General features: G+C 37.3%; 1 protein-coding gene across 2 annotated transcripts in view; it reads right to left on the bottom strand.

The window, feature by feature from the left end:
* Positions 1–12,363, bottom strand: part of Patr-1 (Protein associated with topo II related - 1) — an 86,236-nt gene extending 73,873 nt beyond the window's left edge. The window contains exons 1-2 of one of the 2 annotated variants that reach the window (XM_081728520.1): positions 12,205–12,363; positions 22–121 (exon numbers count right to left, since the gene is read on the bottom strand). In XM_081728520.1, coding sequence (XP_081584646.1) covers positions 22–121; positions 12,205–12,243 — 139 coding nt within the window. In that variant the 5' untranslated portion in view covers positions 12,244–12,363. Of the gene's footprint in view, positions 1–21; positions 122–11,869; positions 12,179–12,204 lie in introns of those variants that run through there. The other variant, XM_081728521.1, reaches the window with a different exon arrangement.
* Between the last annotated feature and the right edge of the window lie 2,048 nt (positions 12,364–14,411).

Here is a 14,411-nt window from a genome sequence, read left to right as displayed (position 1 = left end):
AAAAATATTTATCAAACTTACCGACAGCATCTGCACCAAATGTTTCATCGTTCAGTGCATCATACTCCTCCTCCTCTTCATCTAGACCATGACCATCAGGAATCTCATCGTCAAGCGACGGCTGATAATGAAGAAAATAAACTAGTTAATGCAATATAAGCCTTGTGTCTTTTAATGACATAGTGTATTTCACTTCTAAAGCTGAATAATTCAGCAATACTGTAACTGAATAGACTTTTTTTTCCGAATTTATTGTGTACGTAAAATACTGTTTCCATAAGTCCTGACGCCTATTTCTCAAAACTACTAGGTTACTATTTACTAACTGAAGCCATAGAATACGTATCACGAAGTACATAAGACCCACGTATGTACTTCAGAGATTTCGTTCACAGAAGTGAAAAAGATGCGTTAAGAATAAAAATCTCCGAAGTACAAAGATGGTCTAATATATTAGTCTAGTACTTCACAAGCTACGAGCTTGAATTTCATACGTTCTTGCAATTTCTGTTTCCCAAAGTTTTACAAGAATTTGTGTACAGAATAGTGTTTTCACCATTTACAACTCAGCTGACAAATACATAGAAAGCCAAAAACTGTATGATATGCTGAGGGTTTGGCTATTTTCTGTAGGGTTATTTCAATCAAAAATGGCAAATAGAATTGAATATTTTGAATGTGACAAGAGAATCAAAAGATATTTCGTTTCGTGCATTCTTTTGTGGTTGACAAAGATAGATCAAGTAAGCGAATGGATAAAAATACTAACGGCATGCAGGCCCATGGAATCGCTGTAACACACAATACCTACTCGTATGTTCGGAACATGTACTCACCAAACATTAATATAATTACATTCATAAATACTAATATTATTACTTGGCATGCACTATATAATTTATCACAGGAAGTAAACAAAGAGTAATAAATGTATATTACAAATTATTCTTTAAGAAAAAAAATGTGAAAGTTAGTTTAAATCGCGGTTATTACAATTTTCCTAGCCCAAAAATACATTCTTTTTTAAGTAAAACAGACAAAGCCCACAATAAAACTCATACAGTTACTTTCTTCAATCGTGTTCCCCATTATACGTATACAGTGTCACAATTACTTCAAAATATGTAGAAAAGAACACTATTGATATGTTTGGGAAACACGCATAATGAATTCTGTTCGAACTCGATCAAATTCGTTATAACGATATCCAACTGTAATCTGGAACAAAAAGCTAATGCAGCTACATTGCCTTTTTCTTTGTAGTACATACTCATGTATTAGCTAGTACAAACGAACAAAACCTCTCTCTCTTTCCATGTCACTTAATTATAAAATCAAAAATGTTTCACTCAAAGAAGGAAGCCAAGATATATCTCTGTCTACTCAACATTAAACTTGGATAGTGCTGTCCTTGGGGTACTGCCCCAAAATTTGCTTGGCGTGCTCTGCGTGCAACGAAATAAAACTTCAGTCAAGACAGTTGGTCCAGGTATTGAAATCCTAAATATAATAGGGTATTTTATTTCTATTTTATATGCGTGTTTTCAAGGAATTTAGTTTACCAGAATTCCTTTATACTATATTTACTCTGTCCGTGTTTCTGTCCGGGAGAGAATTACTTGATAAACCGCCATCACTTTTGCTCAGGAAATAAAGGGTCAAAAGTTAGAGCTCAAGTTTTTTTTTGACGGAGGTGATATTCAAACTGGAAGTACTAGAAATCAATCATTTTCGGTTTTTACGTTAATCACTAGAGACAAAAAACGGAACAGATAGCGAAAAGAGGTTCCCTGCAATCGATTAAGCGTCTTAAGAACACACTTCATCTCTATCCTTAACCTTCTACTAAAACCAGAAGTGACAGAAATCCACTTCATCCCTGTTTCAAGATTTATCTACATACAGTAAAAACGACAAGAGATTGCGAAAATCTCTTCTTTTTTCTCGATTTAGAGTTCTAAGAATAAGTACCTTTTCTTTCTTAGGCCGCGCCTTCATTGCTTCCAATTGCAAATTTCCCAGCACACGTAAATAAATTAAGAGTGCCTCGACTAGTTCCGACCTGCGAACTGCAAAAACCGACGAAACAATGCGAATGCGAACCATCCCAACCTGCTGGGAATGTTCGTCCGAATTCGTGCGAATGGAGAGTCGTCTGCAGAGGAATTGAACGTTACGTGAGAAAAAAAGTTTCTTTTGTGTGAAAGCAGACGACGTTGGGAGGTGCGGAGATAAAAAAAGAAAAATAAAAAATAATAAAAATAAAAATAAAAATGGAAATAGATGATGCACTAATAAATTGTGTTTTTGATAAAGTTCCATTGTGGAACAAAGTTCATCCAGATTATCACCAACGACACGTCGTGAACAAATTATGGGCAGATGTAAGCAAGGAACTTGGAGTGGAAGGTGTGTATATTTTTCTTTGTTTTGTCTTTAAAATATGAAGATTTAATTAATACACGAACCGCGACTTTTTATTCAATTTATATTTCCTTTTTGACATTGAAACTTTGAAAATATTTCACACTGAAGCTCTGAAAGTGACACTGGAACTTGATTCGCATTCGCAAATCTTCGGATCTAAAGACTGTTCGGCGTAAGCTCTAAACTGCGATAAACAAAACCACGTGAAATTAAATCTCGCTGATTTGCTGTTGTCCTACCGACGCTTGTAATCCTCCGCAAAATAGTTCATGTGATTGGATTATTACTTTTACTATGAAGCTTCATATAAAACTGCTATATTATTATAAACGACAAAATATAATACGGATTATCTAATAATACTGCAATCGAGTGTGGCTAATGAAACAATAGAAATAAACACTAAGCATGCGCAGTAATTCTGGCGCCAACTCAACTGTGGACGGGTGTTCTGCTTTTAAAGTCTGAAAGATGGATGGCATGAATTCTGGTTCCGCGGTTGTTGTGGTGAAACGCCAAGGCAAACCTTGACTCACTAAGCAACAATTGTTTACCAGCGAAACTCAAATACTTTTTTTTTAATCTTTCGGGTTTTTTTCTTCTCTTCTGCTGCTGCTGTAAGTATTTGAACAACACGAGACAGTATTGTCAAAATCCACGTGTATAATTTGCTCCTCCCCATTGGGAGTGGGAGTGATACATTACTAGCCAATCGTATTTGTGTCAAGCGGAAGGATACAAATATTTTGTTTATCGGAGTTTAGAGCTTACGCTGAACAGGGAATAGTAGAGGCACATGAATTCGCAATCGCATTGGGAAGCAATGGAGGCGCGGTCTTAATCCTCTATTCAAACCGGAAGTGACAAATCAACCACTTCCGGTTTCAATGTTGATCGCTAGAGTAAAAACTGTATAGAAGCAATTTTGGCTATCTTTCAAGCGCTCCAATAACATATCCTATCTATACTTTAATTTATCTACTACCACTTCTGGCTTCAATATTGAGAAAATGTCACACAAAACCCACTAATATCTAACACGTGGCACATCTACTTATATAGATTTACACACTTCTTTGATACTCTACAGACCTGCCTACTTCCTTCTTCCTAGAAAAACGACAAAGTGTGCCCCACAAAATACATATATTTCACTAATTATTTCCATTGATATAAAAAATACAATGGTTTTAATGTAATTGCACCCATTTGATACGAGGGCCGTCCATTTCCTTTAGCTTAAAGAACATATGCGTGGGATATTAAACTAAAAAATTCCATTTGATGTAGCTGAAGCGAGCTGTGAGGGGAAGCGAATCAAACACCTCTATATATTTCAGATATATAATTATGGCTATAAATAGTGTTTCCAAATATCCCTCATTCCTGAGTGAAAATGTGTTGCAGAAACAGAATTTTTACTTTGTACTAATGTAAAAATTGAAGAAATAGAATTTGTACTTTTTACTAATGTACAGTTGTGTTCCAAAAGTACCTAGCCACTAGCTTCTTAAAACATCCTACTCCAGGATGTCTACTAAAAATTTCAAAATGAAATTTTCTGACTCTTTCTTGACCTTTCTTTCCCAGCCCATAAAATTTTGTAACATTCTCAAGAGCAAATTTGGAGTGCAAATTGGGCAGAATTTTCATGAAAATGAAATGAAATCCTTGAGTTTTACGTCCCACGGTTATGCCGGTTAGGCTAAAGGAGACTGTGATGATGAGGAATGAATGAAATGGTGGAATGAATAAAGTGGGAGGAAACGGGAGAACCCCGAGAAAACCCACGCACACGGTGTTTGTCCACCACAAAGTTCACTTGGCGGGGGCTGGGATCGAACCCGGGACCCCAAGCACCAGAAGTGAACGCTCTAACGAATTTTCATGCATGCGATAGAAGAGTGCTTTTCTTGCGATTTAGTATCGTCTAAAGGCCGACCATAGATTTTTTGGTGGTGAATTCTGACATTTTATAGAACAAAATTTTCCAGTCTATACTTATATTTGTACAGATAAAAAATATCGTGACCCAAAAGCTAAATTTCTTCTCTTTTTTTTCCCCATGACGGTTTTCTGATTTCGTGACGAATAGACACCCTGTACTCTGGTAGTCGTACGGGAGAAAAATGAATTCTTAGGCTAGAATTCAATATCTCAGTTGGCAGATGATGATTTCAACTGGTCTTATGTAGCTTTATCCATGGTGAAGAATACTGGCTTTTTGAACATATACCAATGGGCTCCACTTCTAACAAGTCAACCTAAACTTCGTATTACGTTCCTTCCTGTTTATAAGGTTAGTGTAAATGCCTTCACCGCGGAATAATTTCAATCAACTTACTTTTTGAGAATATTTTCGTAAGATGTAAGTTACCCAACATTAGTTATTAATGAAAAGTTTACTAATGAAATACGAACAAAATCTTCAATATTTGATAAAATCGTTCGAAAAGGCATTAATCCCTTAAGAGTGAACTATCATTTCTGGACTCTTTCATAAGAAATTACATATCCTGTATTCTGGTGTTACTAATGGAACATTAACAATTTTCCAACAGCTATGTCGAGTACGCTAAAGTAGGCGATGATGATGAGAACGAACGAACTGGTGGAATGAAGAAAGTAAAAGGAAACGGGAGAATCCTAAGAAAAACTCATGCACACGGCGTTTGTCCACCACAAAGCCCATTTGGTGCGAGCTGAAATCAAACCAAAGACCTCAAGCACCACAGTTGAACGCCCTGCCATCAAGCTATCGCAGCCTATGGAACACGAACAAAATCGTATGACATTTTTGAGAAAATCGTTCGAAAATATTCAGCCCCGCGAGTAAATATTCAGCCCTTGTGGATCTGTTCAGAATAAACACATCTTACATAATATTTTTAGGTCATTAATAAAACATTTATGATAAACATAGCTTAAGAAGTTTTTCAGGAAATTCTCAGGAAAAAATATCCAAGAATAATCTATCTTTCGTAAATTTTTCAGAACAAATGAGTTACGCCATATGGTAGATTTATGAAATATACAGAAAATAGCCTGGATCGTTTTGAGAAAATCACAAGAGAACTCAACCCCAAGAATAAACTATACACCTCGCAGATTTGTCCTAGAAAAATTGACTTATACTACAGCATAGACTGTTAATGAAATATAATATATGAAAATAAACAATAGTTTCCAACATATCTCATTTTTATTATTTAAAATTCTTTCCTTCAGTGAACTACCTTTATTTTTGAAGTAAGAAGAAAATGTTGTTTCCCCCTCGCGCTTGAGAATCTTCTATTAAAAAAACTTAAGTGGACAATTTGGTGTGGATATACTGACCGGTATGGTATACGGGCAAATACAACCTATATAGGGACAACGAACGGACAGTTACTCAAAAATCATTTTTCGGTTTCACAGAGGCCAAGTTTTGACGTCTAAATTTCAAATTCGATTTAATCGCTATCACCATACTTTCTTCTCTATTGTCGAGGCTCGACGGTATAAATAAAAATATTACATTGCTTTACCACTTTCCTTGTCAAACATACTTTCATTATTACTAAGAATCAACTGATTTTTAGCCTTCATTGACAGCATTAGATGGAACATTGGATATGTATAGTAACTTGACTAACAAGCGCGGTACAAGTCTTCAATCTCTTGCGGACATTTACTAGCAAATCATACACGGATACTACGCCACAATAAAGTAACCATCATTGATAAAGGAAGACACGTCCTCTAATCCACCTGTGGCTAGTATTTTACTCAAGGTTGTAGGTTCGAGAAAAACACAAACTTATATTTTAACTATCATCACAGTACATAAACAAATATTACTAGTTTAGTAGCTTCAAGAAATAGTAACCTAATCATTCTTCCCCTAAAAGAGATGCATCTGATGAACAATCAGACCGCATCACGATTTTAAAAAGAATAAAAAAATACCGGTACTTAGCAAAATAATAAATGTTAAAATCCTAGAATAAACACACACACAGACCTATTAATACAGATGGTGATCAGAAAAATGGAAACACCTGTAGTTGGCAACACGTCAGATGTATGGTAGGCAGTGGTGTCGTGGCGCCCGCAGCGCCGGACCGCTGGTGGTGGTGTGTTAGGTCGGTATCCATACTACGGCAGGCGCAGTGGAACAGCAGTGTCCAGTGGCTGCAGCAGGCGCCGGAGGTAGTGTAAAATGGGAGACCTCTCAGATTTTCAAAGAGGGCAAATTGTTGGTGCGCGGTTATGTGGAATGAGTGTGACAGCAGTGGCTACTGTGTTAGGTGTGTCGCGTGGGACAGTGTCGAAGGTGATGACGGTCTACACAACACACGGGAAAACCACATCGGGGAAGCGGAACAGTGGGCGGAAGAAAATCATGAGTGACAGGTCACGCCGGGTATTAAAGCGCATTGTCACGCAGAACCGTCGTGCCACTGCGGAGCAAGTGACGGAGGAACTCAATCAGAATCTCCCCCACCCTGTTTCGACAATCACAGTCCGCCGCGAATTACATGACATGAACTTACGTGGTCGTGTTGCACGGGCCAAACCGCTCATCAGGGACCATAACGCTTTCGCACGCCGCAAATGCTGCCGCGACCATGCAACTTGGACCGTTGAGGACTGGAAACGTGTGATATAGTCGGATGAGTCATCCTTCACCCTATTTCCAACCACGGGCCGTGTTTATGTGTGGAGAACGCCCAAAGAAGCTTATGATCTGCAGTGTCTCCGCCCAACTGTGAAACATGGGGCGGCTCGGCGATGCTGTGGGCCGCCATATCATGGTTTTCATTGGGTCCTGTTTTCACACTTAGCGGACGAATTACTGCCAACGATTATGTCGCAATTTTAGGAAACCATTTGCATCCTATGGTCCGGATGTTGTTCCCGGACAATGACGCCATCTTCCAGGATGATAATGCACCCATTCACACAGCTGGCGTTGTTGCAGCTTGGTTTGAGGAATATCGGGATGAAGTTCAACGCCTCCCCTGGCCCGCCCAATCGCCAGATCTCAACATAATTGAACATCTGTGGTCCGTCTTGAAAACGACTCCGGCGACGATTTCCACCTCCATCCTCTCTCACAGAACTGGCCGATGCCCTGCACGAGGAATGGTGTAAAATTCCACTTGCTACCATTCACGACCTCTATGCTTCCATCCCACGTCGCATCAAGGCTGTTCTGAAGGCGAAAGGTGGCCCGACACCATATTTATCTGGTAAGTTGCAATTTCGTTCAGGTGTTTCCATTTTTTTGATCACCATCTGTGTATATATATATATATATATATATATATATATATATATATATATATATATATATGTGTGTGTCTTAACAGACAATTACAACACATGTTAGTTATTAAAAGTATTCAACAGATGAATATATATATGCATTTGAACATGACTAATTGCTACAGAATTTTCACATAGCCCACCCAAACTCTCAACATCAAAACATTAAGGATTACTAAAAATTCCGTTCATCTTAGAACAAATGAACTTCGGATGTTCACATGTATCAGCCAGCAAGACACTTAGAATCGAGAAATCTACCGTCGTTAACTAGAATCACCTACCCAATTTTTCACATTTTCTTTACCATAGGACGCTCGTAGGAGAGTGATCACGGCAAGTTTTTACTTTGGTCATTTCATTCATTTTATGCGATTCTTCGGTTCAGTGATTTATTCTTTAGGTTCTGGTTCCAGTGTACGTATCTATTCCACTAGATTCATTTCGAGTCACGAGGGACGTGATGTCATACTGTTGACGCTTTTCTTTTTGAGCGAGGAAATACGCATATGATTTGACGTCACGTTTTTGTCAGTGTTTTCCAGTTCTTCACGTAATTTGTTCACTGGTGCATTGCTCCTGTGTTGGTCTGTACCGGTACTGTGTTACGGTGACACATGTCTAATGGTGTAGAGGCTCTTTCTGATGAACAAATAAGATATTTAAATTTATATCGCATATCAACATTAACATTTGACAGTGATGTTAATAGTTACAGGTTCTGTTTTAGTGTCGGATTATTACAGCTGAATAGAAATTGCAATGTTATGTAGAATAAGGTGTAAGTTCTTATGTCCAGTACGAGTTGATCGGCTGAAAGTGAACTATGTATGCTACAATTGCATTTGTTCTGATTATAGCACTGGGAAAAAAAGATTTTTTATTCATGAAACCTGCTTCAGAACTATATTCACCAAATTAAAATCTCAGGAGAAAAGCAAAACGCTAATACTCACCGCAGAAGACATGTAAGAAGCGCTTTTGGAAGAAATTTCTTCCATCTTCGGCCTATTAAAGACTCAAAAAGGATTTAAGAACATGAAGGAAGGGTAAAAAAATTGTGAAGTGTTTAAGATATGTAGAAAACAAGTCTTCTATCAAATCTTAACGTTTTAACCCTTTTTTCCTTTCCTTCATGCTTTTAAATTCTTTTAGAGTCTTTAACAGGCCGAAGATGGAAGAAGTTTCTTCCTAAAGCGCTACTTCTTACACGTAGAGGAAATTCTGATATATATCTTCTGCTGTGAGTATTAGCCTTTTGCTTTTCTCATTGAATATCATCATCGCTCGCAATATTTTGATATAAAATCTCAGGAATGTATTTCTAATTTTCTTTCTTAATTGTAAGACATTTAGTTGGTTTGAGTAGGGACCTTGCTTCCTTTCAAATATATGAGTGTGCAATTTGTAGTGCACATTAGTTTTTAAGTTTTTATATTGTAACAAGGAGAGGTGTTAGGATGGCCTGCCCTTCCCATGTGTATAGTAAGCAATCTGAAAATGTGGTGGTTCGTGCTGTGGCTTTCTCTTTTACTGTTTTATACATTGCATATTTCAAGTTTTGAATTTAGAACTATTTTACGACGGGAACTTAGTATGGTCCTAAACCTATCAGCATTTGAATCTGGCAAGGTTTAAAATAATTCAAACATTAGTCTGAACCACCATGATTTCTATCCGATTAGATTCATGAGGAACTGGTTCCTAGTGATATTGAACGAACTGTTCCGAAGAAACAGAAACTTACAAATTGATTCATTGAATGAAATGACCAAAGTAAAAACCTGCCGTAATTACGTATGGTGCGAGAGGTTCCTAGTCCGATGCCAGGCCATTTGACTTTCAGACGAACAACATCGTGCCTGTGGTTTTCTCGGGTTCTCCTATTTCCTCCAATTTTCTCATTCCGCCAATTATTTCATGAGAATTCACTTTCATTAATTTTTGTCTCCTTTAGCCTGACGGATATAACCGTCAGACGCTAAAACTTTACTATACCTGGTCTACTTGGTATCCTTACGCAGACACGATAAATTACACTCGATTAATTTTAACAAAATGGGTCCAAACTCTTTAACCATAAATGAACCCAACCCTACCTTCTTCTATAATACCATTTTCCAATGGTCCTACTTATCGACGAGTTACTAGAGCGTTTATTATAGTTTAACGAAAAATAGATTTTATTATTATTATTATTTTTTTCCTTTTCTGTACTTTCTAACTTTGCCTATCCTATTGTGGTCTAGACTATTTATGCAAACTTACGATAGAACGATATCATGTACGGATAGGACGCCATCCTATTTTCGGGGGGCATAAATTTGTACTGAAGAGATGTTAATTGATTTTACAGTAAGTTTGTATACGGAACTCAAATATATCGGGATCTTACCTCTTACATGCATAATAACGTAGAAACACAAATACGAAATGTGCTTCTGACCACGTAGTACTCCGTAAGAAAGACATGCTTAAGTGAAGCACTATGTGAAAGACAGTGCACTAAGTGGTTATAGTAGTGCCGCAAATCTGTGCCACAGCCAAGGCATGTGTTTTTGCGGCGTATGAAGTGTTCTTCTACTACCCTCATTTACGAGATACACACCGTCGCTGACGCGACTTTCCCTGCGGACGCATCTTCACGCATATCTCCCTACTTTGCTCCTGCCCTGAATCAGTGTTTTTATAGACCATCTAACACAAGTGTCTTATGCATTATAGATTTTTTATGCCATATATCCACACACTGTATTTATACTCAGCCCTCGCAAGTCAATCTGCAGGCATTAATCCAACTTCTTCCTCAAGAAATACTTCTTAAGGCAGTAAATGAATTGTGTCCCTCTAAAAGAGGATAGGTTCTACTTCAAGAATCAGAGACCGAAAAGAATTTAAGTATAACTATATCAAAACACATGCAGCTATTACATAATGACAATCTATATTTCTCAGGGATATGTTAAGCAGAAGGGGTCCAAAATCAGGTAAAAATACAAGATTTAAAGAAGCAATGAGGTTCAGGCATGTCTGTTTAGAAATGTAATAAAAGTACAATTTGTATCTACTTACCGGAAGACGACAAAGAAATATGAATATAGATACGGTGAGCTCGTATATCGGATTTGACATTTCCATTTCCAACCTTGTACATACTTATGTTGGTAATGAAGATTAAACAGGCCTATTAAAGTTTGTATATAGACACGGATTGTTGAAGTTGAGGAAAAATCTTTTTAAGTTTAACGTCCCACGTTTATGCCGGTTAGGCTAAAGGAGACGGTGATAATGAAAAATGAGTGAAATGGTGGAATGAAGAAAGTGGGAGGAAACGGGAGAACCCCGAGAAAACCCACGAGCACGGTGTTTGTCCACCACAAAGTTCACACGGCGCGAGCTGGGATCGAACCAGGGACCCCAAGCACCGGAGGTGAACGCTCTACCACTGAGCCACCGCGTCCCCCTTTAAGTTGAGGACTCAATGTGGAAAATACAATCGAGATTTGACAATAAAGATAATGTAAGTAGTCACCTAACCTAACCTACACTAAACTAATCTAATATGAACAGAAATCAGCGAAATTGTAACAGTTTTTAAACTAACGTAATCTAACCTAAACTCACCTAATATGAACAAAAATCACTCTTTTTTTCTTTTTTTTTAAGAAAGAATAGGCTGGATCTCTTTTGCTTAACGTATGCCATACTCAGAATTGATTGTGAATTATAATCCTATTCCTTATCTGCATCACATACTCTAATACAGCGGTGTTAACCATTTAACCCTACCCAACATATAATTGGTGCTTACCGAGCCATCAACAATAAAAACAAAGAACTATCCAAAAACAAAGCATTAAGAGAGATACGAAATCAACCCATTTAATCTCTTAAAATATAATCTCCGTCCAACACTCCCACTCAATGAACTATTTGAAAGGAAAATCATTTAGTGGACCTACGTTAGGTTAGGTTCGATTATGCAGCAGTAAAATCCATCATTTCATGTGTTCTTAAGGTCGAATAATTAATTACCTAAAGTAAAATCGTACGAAATTTACAGCTTGTGTGGGTATACTCAAATCCAATCAATAAATTTAAACTGAATGCATGTGTTACGAACTATACATACCATCTCCACTACACACATGTTACAAAAAAACACTGAAAATTCCGCAGTAACACAAAGGAAAAAATATCAAAGGCACTATATCTCACGCTGTCACTCTACGCAAAAAACTTATCACTGTTTTATTAACTGAGTAAAACGTATACAAGTCAAATAATTAATTAAACAGAATTAATTTCTTAACTAAAACAGAAGTTTGTTGAACGTTGTTAATGCGATGCTCGCTTTGGTCATAGAATCGAATTTACTTGAAAGTATACACAAAACAAAGCAACGTGATAAGCTTATCGCTTCTGAAGAGACGTGTCTCTGCACATGGGTTTTAAAATGATACTAACCGCTAACGTAGGGTCAAAACCAAAGAAAGAATCGGCCATTTGTCTTCTCTTTTCCGTGTGACATGACGTTCACCTAAAATCACTCAAGTCAGCTGTCATGGCGGATAGCTAACTTTCATTATCACACAGCAGAGGTCACTAGATATACATAGTTCCTACGAGCTGCTCGTTTCATGAAAATAAGAATTATACGCCATTTTGGAGTCAGCCAAAGTACTTGTATAGTAAAAATACTTGTATGTGGGAAAGTAAGTCAGAATTTTTTGTGTATAAAAAAAGTTTTGATCTATAAGAATAACAAATATGAGAAAAGCAGTTACATTCATACTATGTTTAGTTCGTATATCTTTTATTAAACAAAATACCCTTAAGTACTAATGGTAGAATGGGGTTTGCCATTATTTCTACTTATTTTAATTTAAAAGAACACCATAGGGAATAAATATTTTTCGTTTTGTATATGCAATATTAACGAATTAAATTGCGTTTCAAGAGCTCTTTAACCTCCACCTACTGAAAACGAGCCCGAGCCATGTTTCTGCGGAATGGCTTTAGGCTAGTTTTAGACGGAAGCATTTGTCCTAGCATTTCTCGTAACAAATGTGCTGTCAAAAAATCTCCTATAATATTCTATGGCATCTTTTATACGGCAGCGTTTTGATAAGCATCTTGTCGTGACGTAGCAAACAAATCGGAGAAGAGCGCAATTATGGCTCGGAAACTAAAGCGTGAAGTAGCTAAAGCTATAGTGGTTGTAACAACAGTTCTAGTCATTTATATTAAAAAACAAAAACCACAAAGAAGTTTGTGGGCAAAGAATTGGTTGCTGCGAAGGCATGATAATATTTCAGTTCTTTCTATGGTGGAGAAAGAACTGAAGCCTCGGGATCTATTGCATTCAAGAACTTCCTGCGTATGGATAATGAAACCTTCGAAAAGTTCTTTCGAAAGTTTCAAAGGAGGATGCTCCTTATATTTTTCAATCAGCATAATAATAGCATTCCTACTCCAACTCATTTTTCTTTAATACAATTCAATTTCCCACACAAAACAAGAGCATGGCTATTTGGCACAAATCTTTCGCTTCCTTTCAACACACCACGGCGCGGCGCTGCAATCGGACCAAAAATGTTGGGGGAAATGCTACAAAATAGAGCAGGATCTTTCGACAAGAAATGCCATAGGATATGCCATGGCATGGAAAAGGCTATAGAATTTGCTACTTTACACGGTAGGATATCGATGATACAATTTTTGCTACGAGAAATGTTTCCGTATAAAACCAGCCTAAGTGGTGTCAAAGGGCTTTATGAAGAATCGTGCTGACACGTGATTAATGTCATACTAAAGAGTTTGACTAGCATATGTTTCCTGTAGTAGTGAGACCTTCAGTATGACGCTAATCGTAGGCCAAAACGACTCTGCGTAAGGCCCAAAGAGTGTATGGCGAGTTTAAGAAGTTATCTATATATATAGCAAATAGGGGGAATATACAGTGAAACCTCTCTAAAACGGACACCCGTGGGGAATCAAAAATTGTCCGCTATAGAGAGGCGTCCGCCTTAGAGAGGTTTCAATATCTTTTTACGTAAATTAGTACAAAGCACTATGCAATTAGAAAAAAATACTTTTGCACGAATCATGTATTTATGAATATTACCAAACGTTACTGTACCTGCATTATATTGCGCCATTCAATACTGTATGTTCGAGGCAGAACATGGAAATAAGATGTTATAGTTCTCTGTATTTTACACTTATTGCTACTTACTACGTTTTCGGTATGTTGCTTTAATTTGTGAGTCACTTGCAATCCAGTAATGACTTTTTTTTTTTTTTTGAGACAATATGCCTACCGCGGTCAAAAAATACCAAACTTCTCTTCTGCTTGGTTAGAGATTCCAGCGGGACAGTAAAATGACTTGTTATCCCAAACAGTGGCAACTGTCAATCACTTTTATGTCTAAAACAGATTGGGTGAAAGTGAAATGCAAGCAAAGGACATCAGTGTATTGTTAAACGGAGACCTTTCCTCTGGGTTGCTGAGGAGGTAAAATGTTGTCACACTCTCATGTCCTTCATTGCTGATACATGTATGGATTACAAAAAATGTATTTATACTATAATTTTCAACTTGTTTGCAGAGAAAGTGTCCGTAATATGGAGGTAAATAATACCTATAAAAGACAGTAAAGACTGTCCGTGTC

This window comes from Thermobia domestica, chromosome 10 (assembly GCF_964235325.1).
Source record: "Thermobia domestica chromosome 10, izTheDome1.hap1.1, whole genome shotgun sequence".
NCBI classification, from domain to species: Eukaryota; Metazoa; Arthropoda; class Insecta; order Zygentoma; family Lepismatidae; genus Thermobia; species Thermobia domestica.
The sequence above is the reverse complement of the archived record's forward strand: the minus strand, read 5'-3'. Positions and strand labels throughout refer to the sequence as shown.